At 37.2% G+C, this 18,004-nt stretch overlaps 1 protein-coding gene across 1 annotated transcript in view; it reads right to left on the bottom strand.

Annotated features, from left to right (window-relative positions):
• Window positions 1-10,156, bottom strand: part of LOC147033425 (uncharacterized) — a 41,031-nt gene extending 30,875 nt beyond the window's left edge. The window contains exon 1 of the mRNA XM_085871614.1: window positions 9,937-10,156. Coding sequence (XP_085727740.1) covers window positions 9,937-10,044 — 108 coding nt within the window. The 5' untranslated portion in view covers window positions 10,045-10,156. The remainder of the gene's footprint in view (window positions 1-9,936) is intronic.
• Between the last annotated feature and the right edge of the window lie 7,848 nt (window positions 10,157-18,004).

The raw sequence follows: 18,004 nt of genomic DNA, 5'->3' as shown, positions 1-18,004 counted from the left end.
TCGGCGGAAAATGTATAAATATAAAAGGCTAAAAATGTGTTTTATATTTATATTTCATTTCTTCTTCATTCCTTCTTTGCGAATCGCATCGTCGTTTTTGGCCATCTTCCAGATCACGTGACAATCAAACGGGAAGGAAATTCAAAAATCTGTTCGGTTTGAGACAAGATAATATTTTTTACTATCATAATCAATAAACAGTTGCCGAATATCTGTAGAATTGCAGACAAGATAGGTTTTGAAAATGGTGATTTTTATAAATTATGTGACCTCGTGAACTTGACCCTGACATTGAACCCAGACAAAAGTTATTGTTGTGCAACACTCATCGTCCTCTGCCCACATACGAAGTTTCATCAAGATCGGAAAGAAAAATTGTTGATGGACGAACGGACGGATGGACGTACGGACGTACGGACGGAAGGACGGAAGGACGGAAGGACGGACATTTGGTCCGGCTTTATTAGGTCATCTCGGTAGAGATGACCAAAAAAGGGATCTAAAGTATCCAAAGGGTGGTAAAGTGCCAAGGGTTTTAAATTGTCCAAGAGTCTGAAAAAAATCTGTGATAGATAGATGAGATGGGATTTATCTGTGATAGACAGATGAGAGGGGATTTATCTGTGATAGACAGATGAGATGGAATTTATCTGTGATGGATTGATGAGATGGGATTTATCTGTGATAGACAGATGAGATGGGACTTATCTGTGATAGAAAGATGAGATGTGATTTATCTGTGATGGATAGATGATGGGATTTATTTGTGATAGACAGATGAGATGGGATTTATCTGTGATAAACAGATGAGATGTGATTTATCTGTGATCGACAGATGAGATGGGATTTATCTGTGATGGATAGATGAGATGGGATTTATCTGTGATGGATAGATGAGATGGGATTTATCTGTGATGGATAGATGAGATGGGATTTATCTGTGATGGATAGATGAGATGGGATTTATCTGTGATGGATAGATGAGATGGGATTTATTTGTGATAGACAGATGAGATGTGTTTTATCTGTGATAGACAGATGAGATGTGATTTATCTGTGATAGACAGATGAGAGGGGATTTATCTGTGATGGATTGATGAGATGGGATTTATCTGTGATAGACAGATGAGATGGGATTTATCTGTGATGGATTGATGAGATGGGATTTATCTGTGATAGACAGATGAGATGGGATTTATCTGTGATAGAAAGATGAGATGTGATTGATCTGTGATGGATCGATGAGATGTGATTTATCTATGATAGACAGATGAGATGTGATTTATCTGTGATAGACAGATGAGATGGGATTTATCTGTGAAAGACACATGAGATGGGATGTATCTGTGATGGAACGACGAGATTGGATTTATTTGTGAAAGATAGATGAGATGGGATTTATCTGCGATAGATAGATGAGATCGGATTTATTTGTGATAGATAGATGAGATGGGATTTATTTGTGTGAGATAGATGAGATCTGATTGATTTGTGATGGATAGATGAGATGGGATTTATCTGTGATAGATTGATGAGATGGGATTTCTCTGTGATAGACAGATGAGATGGAATTTATCTGTGATGGATTGATGAGATGGGATTTATCTGTGATAGAAAGATGAGATGTGATTGATCTGTGATGGATCGATGAGATGTGATTTATCTATGATAGACAGATGAGATGTGATTTATCTGTGATAGACAGATGAGATGGGATTTATCTGTGAAAGACACATGAGATGGGATGTATCTGTGATGGAACGACGAGATTGGATTTATTTGTGAAAGATAGATGAGATGGGATTTATCTGCGATAGATAGATGAGATCGGATTTATTTGTGATAGATAGATGAGATGGGATTTATTTGTGTGAGATAGATGAGATCTGATTGATTTGTGATGGATAGATGAGATGGGATTTATCTGTGATAGATTGATGAGATGGGATTTCTCTGTGATAGATAGATGAGATGGGATTTATTTGTGATAGATAGATGAGATGGGATTCATTCGTGATAGATCAATGAGATGTCATTTATCTGTGATAGATAGATGAGATGGGATTTATCTGTAATCGATCGATGAGATGGGATTGATTTGTGATCGATAGATGAGATGGGATTTATCTGTGATAGAGAGATGAGATGGGATATATCTGCGATAGATAGATGAGATCGGATTTATTTGTGATAGATAGATGAGATGGGATTTATTTGTGAGAGATAGATGAGATCGCATTGATTTTTGAAAGATAGATGAGATGGGATTTATCTGTGATAGATTGATGAGATGTCATTTATCTGTGATAGACAGATGAGATGGGATTTATCTGTGATCGATCGAAGACCCGGGATTTATCTGTGATGGATGAATGAGATGGGATTTATCTGTGATAGACAGAGGAGATGGGATTTTTCTGTGATGGATAGATGAGATGGGATTGATTTGTGATAGATAGATGAGATGGGATTTATCTGTGATAGAGAGATGAGATGGGATATATCTGCGATAGATAGATGAGATGGGAATTAGTTGTGATAGATAGATGAGATGGGATTTATTTGTGAGAGATAGATGAGATCGGATTCATTTGTGATCGATAGATGAGATGGGATTTATTTGTGAGAGATAGATGAGATCGGATTGATTTGTGATAGATAGATGAGATGGGATTTATCTGTGATAGATAGATGAGATGGGATTTATCTGTGATAGAGAGATGAGATGGGATATATCTGCGATAGATAGATGAGATGGGATTTATTTGTGAAAGATAGATAAGATGGGATTTATTTGTGAGAGATAGATGAGATGGGATTTATTTGTGATAGATCGATGAGATGGGATTTATTTGTGATAGATAGATGAGATGGGATTTATTTGTGATATATCGATGAGATGTCATTTATCTGTGATAGACAGATGAGATGGGATTTATCTGTGATCGATCGATGACCCGGGATTTATCTTTGATGGATAAATGAGATGGGATTTATTTGTGATAGACAGAGGAGATGGGATTTTTCTGTGATAGATAGATGAGATGGGATTTATTTGTGATACCTAGATGAGATGGGATTTATCTGTGATAGATCGATGAGATGGGATTTATCTGTGATAGATCGATGAGATGGGATTTATTTGTGAGAGATAGGAGAGATGGGATTTATCCGTGATGGATAGATGGGATGGGATTTATCTGTGATCGATCGATGACCCGGGATTTATCTTTGATGGATAAATGAGATGGGATTTATTTGTGATAGACAGAGGAGATGGGATTTTTCTGTGATGGATAGATGAGATGGGATTTATCTGTGATAGATCGATGAGATGGGATTTATCTGTGATAGATCGATGAGATGGGATTTATTTGTGAGAGATAGGAGAGATGGGATTTATCCGTGATGGATAGATGAGATGGGATTTATTTGTGAGAGATAGATGAGATCGGATTGATTTGTGATAGATAGATGAGATGGGATTCATCTGTGATAGATTGATGAGATGGGATTTATCTGTGATAGATAGATGAGATGGGATTTATTTGTGATAGATAGATGAGATGGGATTTATTTGTGATAGATAGATGAGATGGGCTTGATTTGTGATAGATAGATGAGATGGGATTTATTTGTGATAGATCGATGAGATGGGATTTATCTGTCATAGATAGTTGAGATATGATTTATTTGTGATCGAAAGATGAGATGGGATTTATCTGTGATCGATCGAAGACCCGGGATTTATCTGTGATGGATGAATGAGATGGGATTTATCTGTGATAGACAGAGGAGATGGGATTTTTCTGTGATGGATAGATGAGATGGGATTGATTTGTGATAGATAGATGAGATGGGATTTATCTGTGATAGAGAGATGAGATGGGATATATCTGCGATAGATAGATGAGATGGGATTTATTTGTGAAAGATAGATAAGATGGGATTTATTTGTGAGAGATAGATGAGATCGGATTGATTTGTGATAGATAGATGAGATGGGATTTATTTGTGATAGATAGATGAGATGGGATTTATTTGTGATAGATAGATGAGATGGGATTTATTTGTGATACATAGATGAGATGGGATTTATCTGTGATAGATCGATGAGATGGGATTTATCTGTGATAGATCGATGAGATGGGATTTATTTGTGAGAGATAGGAGAGATGGGATTTATCCGTGATGGATAGATGGGATGGGATTTATTTGTGATAGATAGATGAGATCGGATTGATTTGTGATAGATAGATGAGATGGGATTTATCTGTGATAGATTGATGAGATGGGATTTATCTGTGATAGATAGATGAGATGGGATTTATTTGTGATAGATAGATGAGATGGGATTTATTTGTGATAGATGGATGAGATGGGATTTATTTGTGATATATCGATGAGATGTCAGTTATCTGTGATAGACAGATGAGATGGGATTTATCTGTGATCGATCGATGACCCGGGATTTATCTTTGATGGATAAATGAGATGGGATTTATTTGTGATAGACAGAGGAGATGGGATTTTTCTGTGATGGATAGATGAGATGGGATTTATTTGTGATACATAGATGAGATGGGCTTTATTTGTGATAGATCGATGAGATGGGATTTATCTGTGATAGATCGATGAGATGGGATTTATCCGTGATGGAGAGATGGGATGGGATTTATTTGTGATAGATACATGAGATGGGATTTAACTGTGATCGATAGATGAGATGGGATTTTTTTGTGATAGATAAATGAGATGTGATTTACCTGTGATCGATAGATGAGATGGGATTTTTCTGTGATAGATAGATGAGATGGGCTTTATTTGTGACAGATAGATGAGATGTGATTTATCTGTTATAGATAGATGAGATGGGCTTGATTTGTGATAGATAGATGAGATGGGATTTATTTGTGATAGATCGATGAGATGGGATTTATCTGTCATAGATAGTTGAGATATGATTTATTTGTGATCGAAAGATGAGATGGGATTTGGGAGAGATAGAAGAGATGGGATTTATCTGTGATGGATAGATGAGATGTGTTTTATCTGTGATAGACAGATGAGATGGGATTTATCTGTGATGGATAGATGAGATGTGTTTTATCTGTGATAGACAGATGAGATGTGATTTATCTGTGATAGACCGATGAGAGGGGATTTATCTGTGATTGAGAGATGAGATGGGATTTATCTGTGATAGACAGATGAGATGGTATTTATCTGTGATAGATAGATGAGATGGGATTTATCTGTGATGGATAGATGAGATGTGTTTTATCTGTGATAGACAGATGAGATGTGATTTCTCTGTGATAGACACATGAGATGGGATTTATCTGTGATGGAAAGATAAGATTGGATTTATTTGTGAAAGATAGATGAGATGGGATTTACCTGTGATGGATAGATGAGATGGGATTGATTTGTGATAGATAGATGAGATGGGATTTATCTGTGATAGAGAGATGAGATGGGATATATCTGCAATAGATAGATGAGATTGGAGTCATTTGTGATAGATAGATGAGATGGGATTTATTTGTGAGAGATAGATGAGATCGGATTGATTTGTGATAGATAGATGAGATGGGATTTATCTGTGATAGATTGATGAGATGGGATTTATCTGTGATAGATGGATGAGATGGGATTTATTTGTGATAGATAGATGAGATGGGATATATTTGTGATAGACAGATGAGATGGAAAGCCTGGTGTTGGCTTAGTGGTTCGGGTGGTGGCTTGGGATCCCAGGGTCCTGAGTTCAAGCCCCATTGGCTGCTGAATTAACACCAGGGGGTTGACTCAGCCTGTCATCCTTCCGAGGTCGGTGAAATGAGTACCAGTGTACTGGTCCCGGTGTATGCCCCGGTAAGAATAGGTGTACCATATCCCTGTGTTTCGTAAGAGGCGACCAGGGTTGGCGTCAGGAAGGGCATCCGGCCATAAAACATTGCCTCAAGAAAAAGCCCAACCCCTGCACAGCAGGGAAAATGGCTGTAAAAACGGTCATTTTTTTTTTATAGACAGATGAGATGGGATTTATCTGTGATAGATCGATGAGATGGGATTTATTTGTGATTAATAGATGAGATATCATTTATCTGTGATAGACAGATGAGATGGGATTTATTTGTGATCGATCGATGAGATGGGATTTATTTGTGATAGATAGATAAGATGTGATTTATCTGTGATAGATAGATGAGATGGTATTTATCTGTGATAGCTAGATGAGATGGGCTTTATTTGTGATGGATAGATGAGATGGGATTTATTTGTGATGGATAGATGAGATGGGATTTATTTGTGATGGATAGATGAGATGTGATTTACCTGTAATAGATAGATGAGATGGGATTTATTTGTGATAGACAGATGAGATGGGATTTATCTGTGATAGAGAGATGAGATGGGATTTATTTGTGATAGATAGATGAGATGGGATTTATCTGTGATGGATAGATGAGATGGGATTTATCTGTGATGGATAGATGAGATGGGATTTATTTGTGATAGACACATGAGGTGGGATATAACTGTGATCGATAGATGAGATGGGATTTATTTGTGATAGATAGATGAGATGGGATTTATCTGTGATGGATAGATGAGATGGGATTTATTTGTGATGGATAGATGAGATGTGATTTACCTGTAATAGATAGATGAGATGGGATTTATTTGTGATAGACAGATGAGATGGGATTTATCTGTGATAGAGAGATGAGATGGGATTTATTTGTGATAGATAGATGAGATGTGATTTACCTGTGATAGATAGATGAGATGGGATTTATCTGTGATGGATGGATGAGATGGGATTTATTTGTGATAGATAGATGAGGTGGGATTTATCTGTGATAGATAGGAGAGATGGGATTTATCTGTGATGGATAGATGGGATGGGATTTATTTGTGATAGATACATGAGATGGGATTTATTTGTGATAGATGGATGAGATGGGCTTTATTTGTGATAGATAGATGAGATCGGATTTATTTGTGATAGATAGATGAGATGGGATTTATTTGTGAGAGATAGGAGAGATGGGATTTATCTGTGATGGATACATGAGATGGGATTTTACTGTGATAGTTAGATGAGATCGGATTTATTTGTGATAGATAGATGAGATGGGATTTATTTGTGATAGATGGATGAGATGGGATTTATCTGTGATAGATACATGAGATGGGATTTTACTGTGATAGTTAGATGAGATCGGATTTATTTGTGATAGATCGATGAGATGGGAATTATCTGTGATAGATAGTTGAGATGTGATTTATTTGTGATCGAAAGATGAGATGGGATTTATCTGTGATAGACAGATGAGATGGGATTTATCTGTGATGGATGGATGAGATGGGATTTATTTGTGATAGATAGATGAGATGGGATTTATTTGTGACAGAGAGATGAGATGGGCTTGATTTGTGAGAGATAGGAGAGATGGGATTTATCTGTGATGGATAGATGGATGGGATTTATTTGTGATAGATACATGAGATGGGATTTATTTGTGATAGATGGATGAGATGGGATTTATCTGTGATAGATACATGAGATGGGATTTAACTGTGATAGATAGATGAGATGGGATTTATTTGTGATAGATACATGAGATGGGATTTAACTGTGATAGACAGATGAGATGGGATTTATCAATGATAAACAGATGAGATGTGATTTATCTGTGATGGATAGATGATGGGATTTATTTGTGATAGACAGATGAGATGGGATTTATCTGTGATCGAGATGAGATGGGATTTATCTGTGATGGATAGATGATGGGATTTATTTGTGATAGACAGATGAGATGTGATTTATCTGTGATCGAGATGAGATGGGATTTATCTGTGATGGATAGATGATGGGATTTATTTGTGATAGACAGATGAGATGGGATTTATCTGTGATAGACAGATGAGATGTGATTTATCTGTGATGAACAGATGAGATGGGATTTATCTGTGATGGATGGATGACATGGGATTTCTCTGTGATAGACAGATGAGATGGGATTTATTTGTGCTACATCGATGAGATTGGATTTATCTGTGGTAGATAGATGAGATGGGATTTATTTGTGATAGACAGATGAGATGGGATTTATCTGTGATAGATAGATGAGATGGGATTTATCTGTGATAGACAGATGTGATGGGATTTATCTGTGATGGAATGATGAGATGGGATTGATTAGTGATTGATAGATGAGATGGGATTTATCCGTGATGGAAAGGTGAGATGTGATTTATCTGTGATCGTTGGATGAGATGGGATTTATCTGTGATAGATAGATGAGATGTGATTTATCTGTGATAGATAGATGAGATGGGATTAATTTTTCGATAGATAGATGAGATGGGATTTAATTGTGATAGATAGATGAGATGGGATTTATATGTGACAGATAGATGAGATGGGATTTATTTGTGATAGATAGATGAGATGGGATTAATTTGTGATAGATAGATGAGATGGGATTTATCTGTGATAGATAGATGAGATGGGATTAATTTGTGATAGAGAGATGAGATGGGATTTGTTTGTGATCGATAGATGAGATGTGATTTATCTGTGATAGATTGATGAGATGGGATTAATTTCTGATAGATAGATGAGATCGGATTTAATTGTGATAGATAGATGAGATGGGATTTATCTGTGATAGATACATGAGATGGGATTTATTTGTGATAGATAGATGAGATGTGATTTAATTGTGATAGATAGATGAGATGGGATTTATCTGTGATAGATTGTTGAGATGTGATTTATTTGTGATAGATAGATGAGATGGGATTTAATTGTGATAGATAGATGAGATGGGATTTATCTGTGATAGATAGATGAGATGTGATTTTTCTGTGATAGATAGATGAGATGGGATTTACTTGTGATAGATACATGAGATGGGATTTATTTGTGAGAGATAGATGAGATGGGATTTATCTGTGATAGATTGTTGAGATGTGATTTATTTGTGACAGATAGATGAGATGGGATTTAATTGTGATAGATAGATGAGATGGGATTTATTTGTGATAGATAGATGAGATGGGATTTATTTGTGATCGATAGATGAGATGTGATTTATCTGATAGACAGATGAGATGGGATTGATCTGTGATCGATCGATGAAATGAGATTTATTTGTGATGGATAAATGAGATGGGATTTATCTGTGACATATAGATGAGATCGGATTTATTTGTGATAGATAGATGATTTGGGATTTATCTGTGATAGATAGATGAGTATTCTTTCTCGAAATATTATTTATAAAGCAACAGATCAAATCCGATGAAGCATGACTTTTGAATAAAGAAACGTTTTATTTGCCATTTGAATTGAAATTCTGTTCTCACTTTGAAAATAAATATTCAATATTTGTAAAATAATCAAACTTTTCTTCATGAAACCAAATTAAATCCCAAAGCCTGTAATTTTAATATTTTTCAACAACTGTGTTGTGATGGTGGTGATGCTCTCGGTCTCATCATTCTTGAGTATTCCCCACCCATCGCCCCCCCCCTAAAATTTTTAAAAGTAGCCCGAGAAGGATTCATTCCTTTGGATTTCCTCTTTCCAATGAAGCCTTTCGATCATACACATGATCAATTTGGGGATGTTGTCTGAGCATATTAAATTTCGGCACAGCAGTTGTCACTGCATCCAGCACGTGATCAGAAGGTCTGGTGGTCATTCAAAGGTGTTATAGTATTTGTCAAACTCAGGCACAAAGGCCAAGTTGTTCCGTTCTACGAAGGATAAGGACCATTTATGATTGATGGCTTCATCAGCAGGTGAAAATAAGCAGCTGCAAGGTGTTAAAACACATCAGAACATGAGGAGGTGAACATGACCTTCACCCTCTTGTCATCTGCAGTCCCATATGTTTGATAATGATTGCTTACTTGTTGGCAGTTCTCAACGTGATTATGGTGCTGCCTCTGTCGCTCCTCCTCATGCTGTTCTCGCTCCTCCTCTTGCTGTTGGCACTGTTCCTGCAACTGCTGTTCCATGTCTGACAGCTTGCTCACAACGTTTGTTAGACTCTCTGAAAGTCCCTCATTTTTCAATGTAATCACATCGATTCGTTTGTCGTTTCCTTTCAATTGTTGCAACACTTGCTTAACCTGTGCGGCAGAAACATGAGTGTCATTGACAATAAAGTTTCTGTTTTCTGTTGCACATAATCAGAAAGAAAGAAAGTGAGGTGTTTGAAAGTATATTAAAAACCACACATCTCACCACTGAGCACCATATCTATCCCATCCCTCAATGAATAAACATCAGGAATTCTTGGAGGTATCTCTCTCAAGCACACACTGGGATCAATACTGGTAAAAGGTGCAAAGTTCATGAGGAATTTTACAAAGTATAATCAACACCAGTTCTGGACCCCAATCTTTCCTCGTCGGAATACCTTTTGGAAAAAGGTTTATGGAACATTGCTGGCAGAATTTAACAAACATGCACAGCAGTCTGAACACCAAGGCAATGTAATCCACACCTTTAGAATCCATGAATTTGGTGACACGACGGCTGAGCGCAACGAATGATCAAAAATAGGATTGGGGTTGGGGGGCAACCCACCCACATCATGACCAAATCTCTGCCAAAGAACCCATGTATGTTGTCAAACTACAACGAAAGCATTTGTGAAGCTAATATACACCTGTGCTGGCAGGTAACACTGTACTGACGGGTTCGGAGATGTCTCACCTCAAATAAGTATGTATTGGTAGAAATGGGAATTTAGTGTGCACATTTTGCAGTGGGTGGAGATGACAACCTCCACAACCACGTTCCATTCTACCACTGAGGATTTCCTATCCATGCTGGTTATATCTCCAAAGTACTGCTTGGGAGTGAGGGTGATTTGACGAAAATTCGGCTGGGAAACGGATTAGGCATGGTTTGGATCACCGAAGTTCTCTCCACGCCAACCGATGACCAACAGGCATCTGTCCCTCTCCACATCGCTTCTTCAGTCTGCAACCACCCCTTTCTCTGTACTCCCCATTGTTTTGCTTTCGGAAATTTCCATTCGGTATATCTGACAGTATTTCATTCTGTTTTCCTATCCAATGATCCACAGATCAGTCGTTTCAGTTTCACTTTGGGATATTAGTTTCATTAGTCATCACAACTTGTGATGTGACGTGTATGGTGCACCAAAAAGGTTGTCAAAAGCGATTTTTGGAGCAACTTTTTTTCCCATTTTCCTAAGGGGTCGAACGTGGCTTTGTGCCTTGAAAGGTTAAAAGGGGTCGAGAGGTCTGAGGGGTCGAAGGGATCTAATCTGCACAAAGGGTCATAGGTGCTAAAGTGTTTTATGGATCATAAAGGTGTCTAAAGTGTTTAAAGGTTCTAAAAAGAGCCTGACGGGTCTTAAGGGGCCAAAAGGCCAAAGAACACAATTACCCCTGTGTGAGGGTGACGGTCATCTCTATAATACCACAAGTTCTCAATGTTCAGTTATGACTGAAGACTACTGCTCTGTTCTACTGTGCAGCTCGAACTGCGCAGTTTGGTTAAAGATGACTCGGCATTTTGGCGCGCACGCACAAAATTATATTTTGAAAATAAATGCCGACGTTTACATTCCAGGTTTTGAAACTTTTGCACCTTCGGCGGAAAATGTATAAATATAAAAGGCTAAAAATGTGTTTTATATTTATATTTCATTTCTTCTTCATTCCTTCTTTGCGAATCGCATCGGCGTTTTTGGCCATCTTCCAGATCACGTGACAATCAAACGGGAAGGAAATTCAAAAATCTGTTCGGTTTGAGACAAGATAATATTTTTTACGATCATAATCAATAAACAGTTGCCGAATATCTTGTAGAATTGCAGACAAGATAGGTTTTGAAAATGGTGATTTTTATAACTTACGTGACCTCGTCAACTTGACCCTGACATTGAACCCAGACAAAAGTTATATTGTTGTGCAACACTCATCGTCCTCTACCCACATACGAAGTTTCATCAAGATCGGAAAGAAAAATTGTTGACGGACGAACGGACGGATGGACGTACGGACGTACGGACGGAAAGACGGACATTTGGTCCGGCTTTATTAAGTCATCTCGGTAGAGATGACCCAAAAAGGGATCTAAAGTATCCAAAGGGTGGTAAAGTGCCAAGGGTCTTAAATTGTCCAAGAGTCTGAAAAAATCTGTGATAGATAGATGAGATGGGATTTATCTGTGATAGACAGATGAGATGTGATTTATCTGTGATAGACAGATGAGATGGGATTTATCAATGATAAACAGATGAGATGTGATTTATCTGTGATAGACAGATGAGATGTGATTTATCTGTGATCGACAGATGAGATGTGATTTATCTGTGATGGATAGATGATGGGATTTATTTGTGATAGACAGATGAGATGGGATTTATCTGTGATAAACAGATGAGATGTGATTTATCTGTGATCGACAGATGAGATGGGATTTATCTGTGATGGATAGATGAGATGGGATTTATCTGTGATGGATAGATGAGATGGGATTTATCTGTGATGGATAGATGAGATGGGATTTATCTGTGATGGATAGATGAGATGGGATTTATCTGTGATGGATAGATGAGATGGGATTTATTTGTGATAGACAGATGAGATGTGTTTTATCTGTGATAGACAGATGAGATGTGATTTATCTGTGATAGACAGATGAGAGGGGATTTATCTGTGATGGATTGATGAGATGGGATTTATCTGTGATAGACAGATGAGATGGGATTTATCTGTGATGGATTGATGAGATGGGATTTATCTGTGATAGACAGATGAGATGGGATTTATCTGTGATAGAAAGATGAGATGTGATTGATCTGTGATGGATCGATGAGATGTGATTTATCTATGATAGACAGATGAGATGTGATTTATCTGTGATAGACAGATGAGATGGGATTTATCTGTGAAAGACACATGAGATGGGATGTATCTGTGATGGAACGACGAGATTGGATTTATTTGTGAAAGATAGATGAGATGGGATTTATCTGCGATAGATAGATGAGATCGGATTTATTTGTGATAGATAGATGAGATGGGATTTATTTGTGTGAGATAGATGAGATCTGATTGATTTGTGATGGATAGATGAGATGGGATTTATCTGTGATAGATTGATGAGATGGGATTTCTCTGTGATAGACAGATGAGATGGAATTTATCTGTGATGGATTGATGAGATGGGATTTATCTGTGATAGAAAGATGAGATGTGATTGATCTGTGATGGATCGATGAGATGTGATTTATCTATGATAGACAGATGAGATGTGATTTATCTGTGATAGACAGATGAGATGGGATTTATCTGTGAAAGACACATGAGATGGGATGTATCTGTGATGGAACGACGAGATTGGATTTATTTGTGAAAGATAGATGAGATGGGATTTATCTGCGATAGATAGATGAGATCGGATTTATTTGTGATAGATAGATGAGATGGGATTTATTTGTGTGAGATAGATGAGATCTGATTGATTTGTGATGGATAGATGAGATGGGATTTCTCTGTGATAGATAGATGAGATGGGATTTATTTGTGATAGATAGATGAGATGGGATTCATTCGTGATAGATCAATGAGATGTCATTTATCTGTGATAGATAGATGAGATGGGATTTATCTGTAATCGATCGATGAGATGGGATTGATTTGTGATCGATAGATGAGATGGGATTTATCTGTGATAGAGAGATGAGATGGGATATATCTGCGATAGATAGATGAGATCGGATTTATTTGTGATAGATAGATGAGATGGGATTTATTTGTGAGAGATAGATGAGATCGCATTGATTTTTGAAAGATAGATGAGATGGGATTTATCTGTGATAGATTGATGAGATGTCATTTATCTGTGATAGACAGATGAGATGGGATTTATCTGTGATCGATCGAAGACCCGGGATTTATCTGTGATGGATGAATGAGATGGGATTTATCTGTGATAGACAGAGGAGATGGGATTTTTCTGTGATGGATAGATGAGATGGGATTGATTTGTGATAGATAGATGAGATGGGATTTATCTGTGATAGAGAGATGAGATGGGATATATCTGCGATAGATAGATGAGATGGGATTTAGTTGTGATAGATAGATGAGATGGGATTTATTTGTGAGAGATAGATGAGATCGGATTCATTTGTGATCGATAGATGAGATGGGATTTATTTGTGAGAGATAGATGAGATCGGATTGATTTGTGATAGATAGATGAGATGGGATTTATCTGTGATAGATTGATGAGATGGGATTTATCTGTGATAGATAGATGAGATGGGATTTATCTGTGATAGATAGATGAGATGGGATTTATTTGTGATAGATAGATAGATGAGATGGGATTTATTTGTGATAGATAGATGAGATGGGATTTATTTGTGATATATCGATGAGATGTCATTTATCTGTGATAGACAGATGAGATGGGATTTATCTGTGATCGATCGATGACCCGGGATTTATCTTTGATGGATAAATGAGATGGGATTTATTTGTGATAGACAGAGGAGATGGGATTTTTCTGTGATACATAGATGAGATGGGATTTATTTGTGATACATAGATGAGATGGGATTTATCTGTGATAGATAGATGAGATGGGCTTTATTTGTGATAGATCGATGAGATGGGATTTATCTGTGATAGATCGATGAGATGGGATTTATTTGTGAGAGATAGGAGAGATGGGATTTATCCGTGATGGATAGATGGGATGGGATTTATTTGTGGTAGATACATGAGATGGGATTTAACTGTGATCGATAGATGAGATGGGATTTTTCTGTGATAGAGAGATGAGATGGGATATATCTGCGATAGATAGATGAGATGGGATTTATTTGTGATAGATAGATGAGATGGGATTTATTTGTGAGAGATAGATGAGATCGGATTCATTTGTGATAGATAGATGAGATGGGATTTATTTGTGAGAGATAGATGAGATCGGATTGATTTGTGATAGATAGATGAGATGGGATTTATCAGTGATAGATTGATGAGATGGGATTTATCTGTGATAGATTGATGAGATGGGATTTATCTGTGATAGATAGATGAGATGGGATTTATTTGTGATCGATAGATGAGATGGGATTTGTTTGTGATAGATAGATGAGATGGGATTTATTTGTGATATATCGATGAGATGTCATTTATCTGTGATAGACAGATGAGATGGGATTTATCTGTGATCGATCGATGACCCGGGATTTATCTTTGATGGATAAATGAGATGGGATTTTTCTGTGATAGATAGATGAGATGGGATTTATTTGTGATACATAGATGAGATGGGATTTATCTGTGATAGATCGATGAGATGGGATTTATCTGTGATAGATCGATGAGATGGGATTTATTTGTGAGAAATAGGAGAGATGGGATTTATCCGTGATGGATAGATGGGATGGGATTTATTTGTGATACATAGATGAGATGGGCTTTATTTGTGATAGATCGATGAGATGGGATTTATCTGTGATAGATCGATGAGATGGGATTTATTTGTGAGAGATAGGAGAGATGGGATTTATCCGTGATGGAGAGATGGGATGGGATTTATTTGTGATAGATACATGAGATGGGATTTAACTGTGATCGATAGATGATATGGGATTTATTTGTGATAGATAAATGAGATGTGATTTACCTGTGATCGATAGATGAGATGGGATTTTTCTGTGATAGATAGATGAGATGGGCGTTATTTGTGATAGATAGATGAGATGTGATTTATCTGTGATAGATAGATGAGATGGGCTTGATTTGTGATAGATAGATGAGATGGGATTTATTTGTGATGGATCGATGAGATGGGATTTATCTGTCATAGATAGTTGAGATATGATTTATTTGTGATCGAAAGATGAGATGGGATTTGGGAGAGATAGAAGAGATGGGATTTATCAGTGATAGACAGATGAGATGGGATTTATCTGTGATGGATAGATGAGATGTGTTTTATCTGTGATAGACAGATGAGATGTGATTTATCTGTGATAGACCGATGAGAGGGGATTTATCTGTGATTGAGAGATGAGATGGGATTTATCTGTGATAGACAGATGAGATGGTATTTATCTGTGATAGATAGCTGAGATGTGATTGATCTGTAATGGATCGATGAGATGTGATTTATCGATGATAGACAGATGAGTTGTGATTTCTCTGTGATAGACACATGAGATGGGATTTATCTGTGATAGACACATGAGATGGGATTTATCTGTGATGGAAAGATAAGATTGGATTTATTTGTGAAAGATCGATGAGATGGGATTTACCTGTGATGGATAGATGAGATGGGATTGATTTGTGATAGATAGATGAGATGGGATTTATCTGTGATAGAGAGATGAGATGGGATATATCTGCAATAGATAGATGAGATTGGAGTCATTTGTGATAGATAGATGAGATGGGATTTATTTGTGAGAGACAGATGAGATCGGATTGATTTGTGATAGATTGATGAGATGGGATTTATCTGTGATAGATTGATGAGATGGGATTTATCTGTGATAGATAGATGAGATGGGATTTATTTGTGATAGATAGATGAGATGGGATATATTTGTGATAGACAGATGAGATGGAAAGCCTGGTGTTGGCTTAGTGGTTAGGGTGGTGGCTTGGGATCCCAGGGTCCTGAGTTCAAGCCCCATTGGCTGCTGAATTAACACCAGGGGGTTGACTCAGCCTGTCATCCTTCCGAGGTCGGTGAAATGAGTACCAGTGTACTGGTCCCGGTGTATGCCCCGGTAAGAATAGGTGTACCATATCCCTGTGTTTCGTAAGAGGCGACCAGGGTTGGCGTCAGGAAGGGCATCCGGCCATAAAACATTGCCTCAAGAAAAAGCCCAACCCCTGCACAGCAGGGAAAAATGGCTGTAAAAACGGTCATTTTTTTTTTATAGACAGATGAGATGGGATTTATCTGTGATAGATAGATGAGATGGGATTTATTTGTGATAGATCGATGAGATGGGATTTATCTGTCATAGATAGTTGAGATATGATTTATTTGTGATCGAAAGATGAGATGGGATTTATTTGTGAGAGATAGATGAGATCGGATTCATTTGTGATAGAGAGATGAGATGGGATTTATTTGTGAGAGATAGATGAGATCGGATTGATTTGTGATAGATAGAAGAGATGGGATTTATCTGTGATAGATTGATGAGATGGGATTTATCTGTGATAGATAGATGAGATGGGATTATTTGTGATAGATAGATGAGATGGGATTTATTTGTGATAGATAGATGAGATGGGATTTATTTGTGATATATCGATGAGATGTCATTTATCTGTGATAGACAGATGAGATGGGATTTATCTGTGATCGATCGATGACCCGGGATTTATCTTTGATGGATAAATGAGATGGGATTTATTTGTGATAGACAGAGGAGATGGGATTTTTCTGTGATGGATAGATGAGATGGGATTTATTTGTGATACATAGATGAGATGGGCTTTATTTGTGATAGATCGATGAGATGGGATTTATCTGTGATAGATCGATGAGATGGGATTTATTTGTGAGAGATAGGAGAGATGGGATTTATCCGTGATGGATAGATGGGATGGGATTTATTTGTGATAGATACCTGAGATGGGATTTAACTGTGATCGATAGATGAGATGGGATTTATTTGTGAGAGATAGATGAGATCGGATTGATTTGTGATAGATAGATGAGATGGGATTTATCTGTGATAGATTGATGAGATGGGATTTATCTGTGATAGATAGATGAGATGGGATTTATTTGTGATAGATAGATGAGATGGGATTTATTTGTGATATATCGATGAGATGTCATTTATCTGTGATAGACAGATGAGATGGGATTTATCTGTGATCGATCGATGACCCGGGATTAATCTTTGATGGATAAATGAGATGGGATTTATTTGTGACAGACAGAGGA

The sequence above is a fragment of the Eptatretus burgeri genome, chromosome 2 (assembly GCF_056783735.1).
Source record: "Eptatretus burgeri isolate ZD-2024b chromosome 2, Ebu_testis_v1, whole genome shotgun sequence".
NCBI lineage: Eukaryota > Metazoa > Chordata > Myxini > Myxiniformes > Myxinidae > Eptatretus > Eptatretus burgeri.
This window is presented reverse-complemented; position numbering and strand designations above follow the sequence as displayed.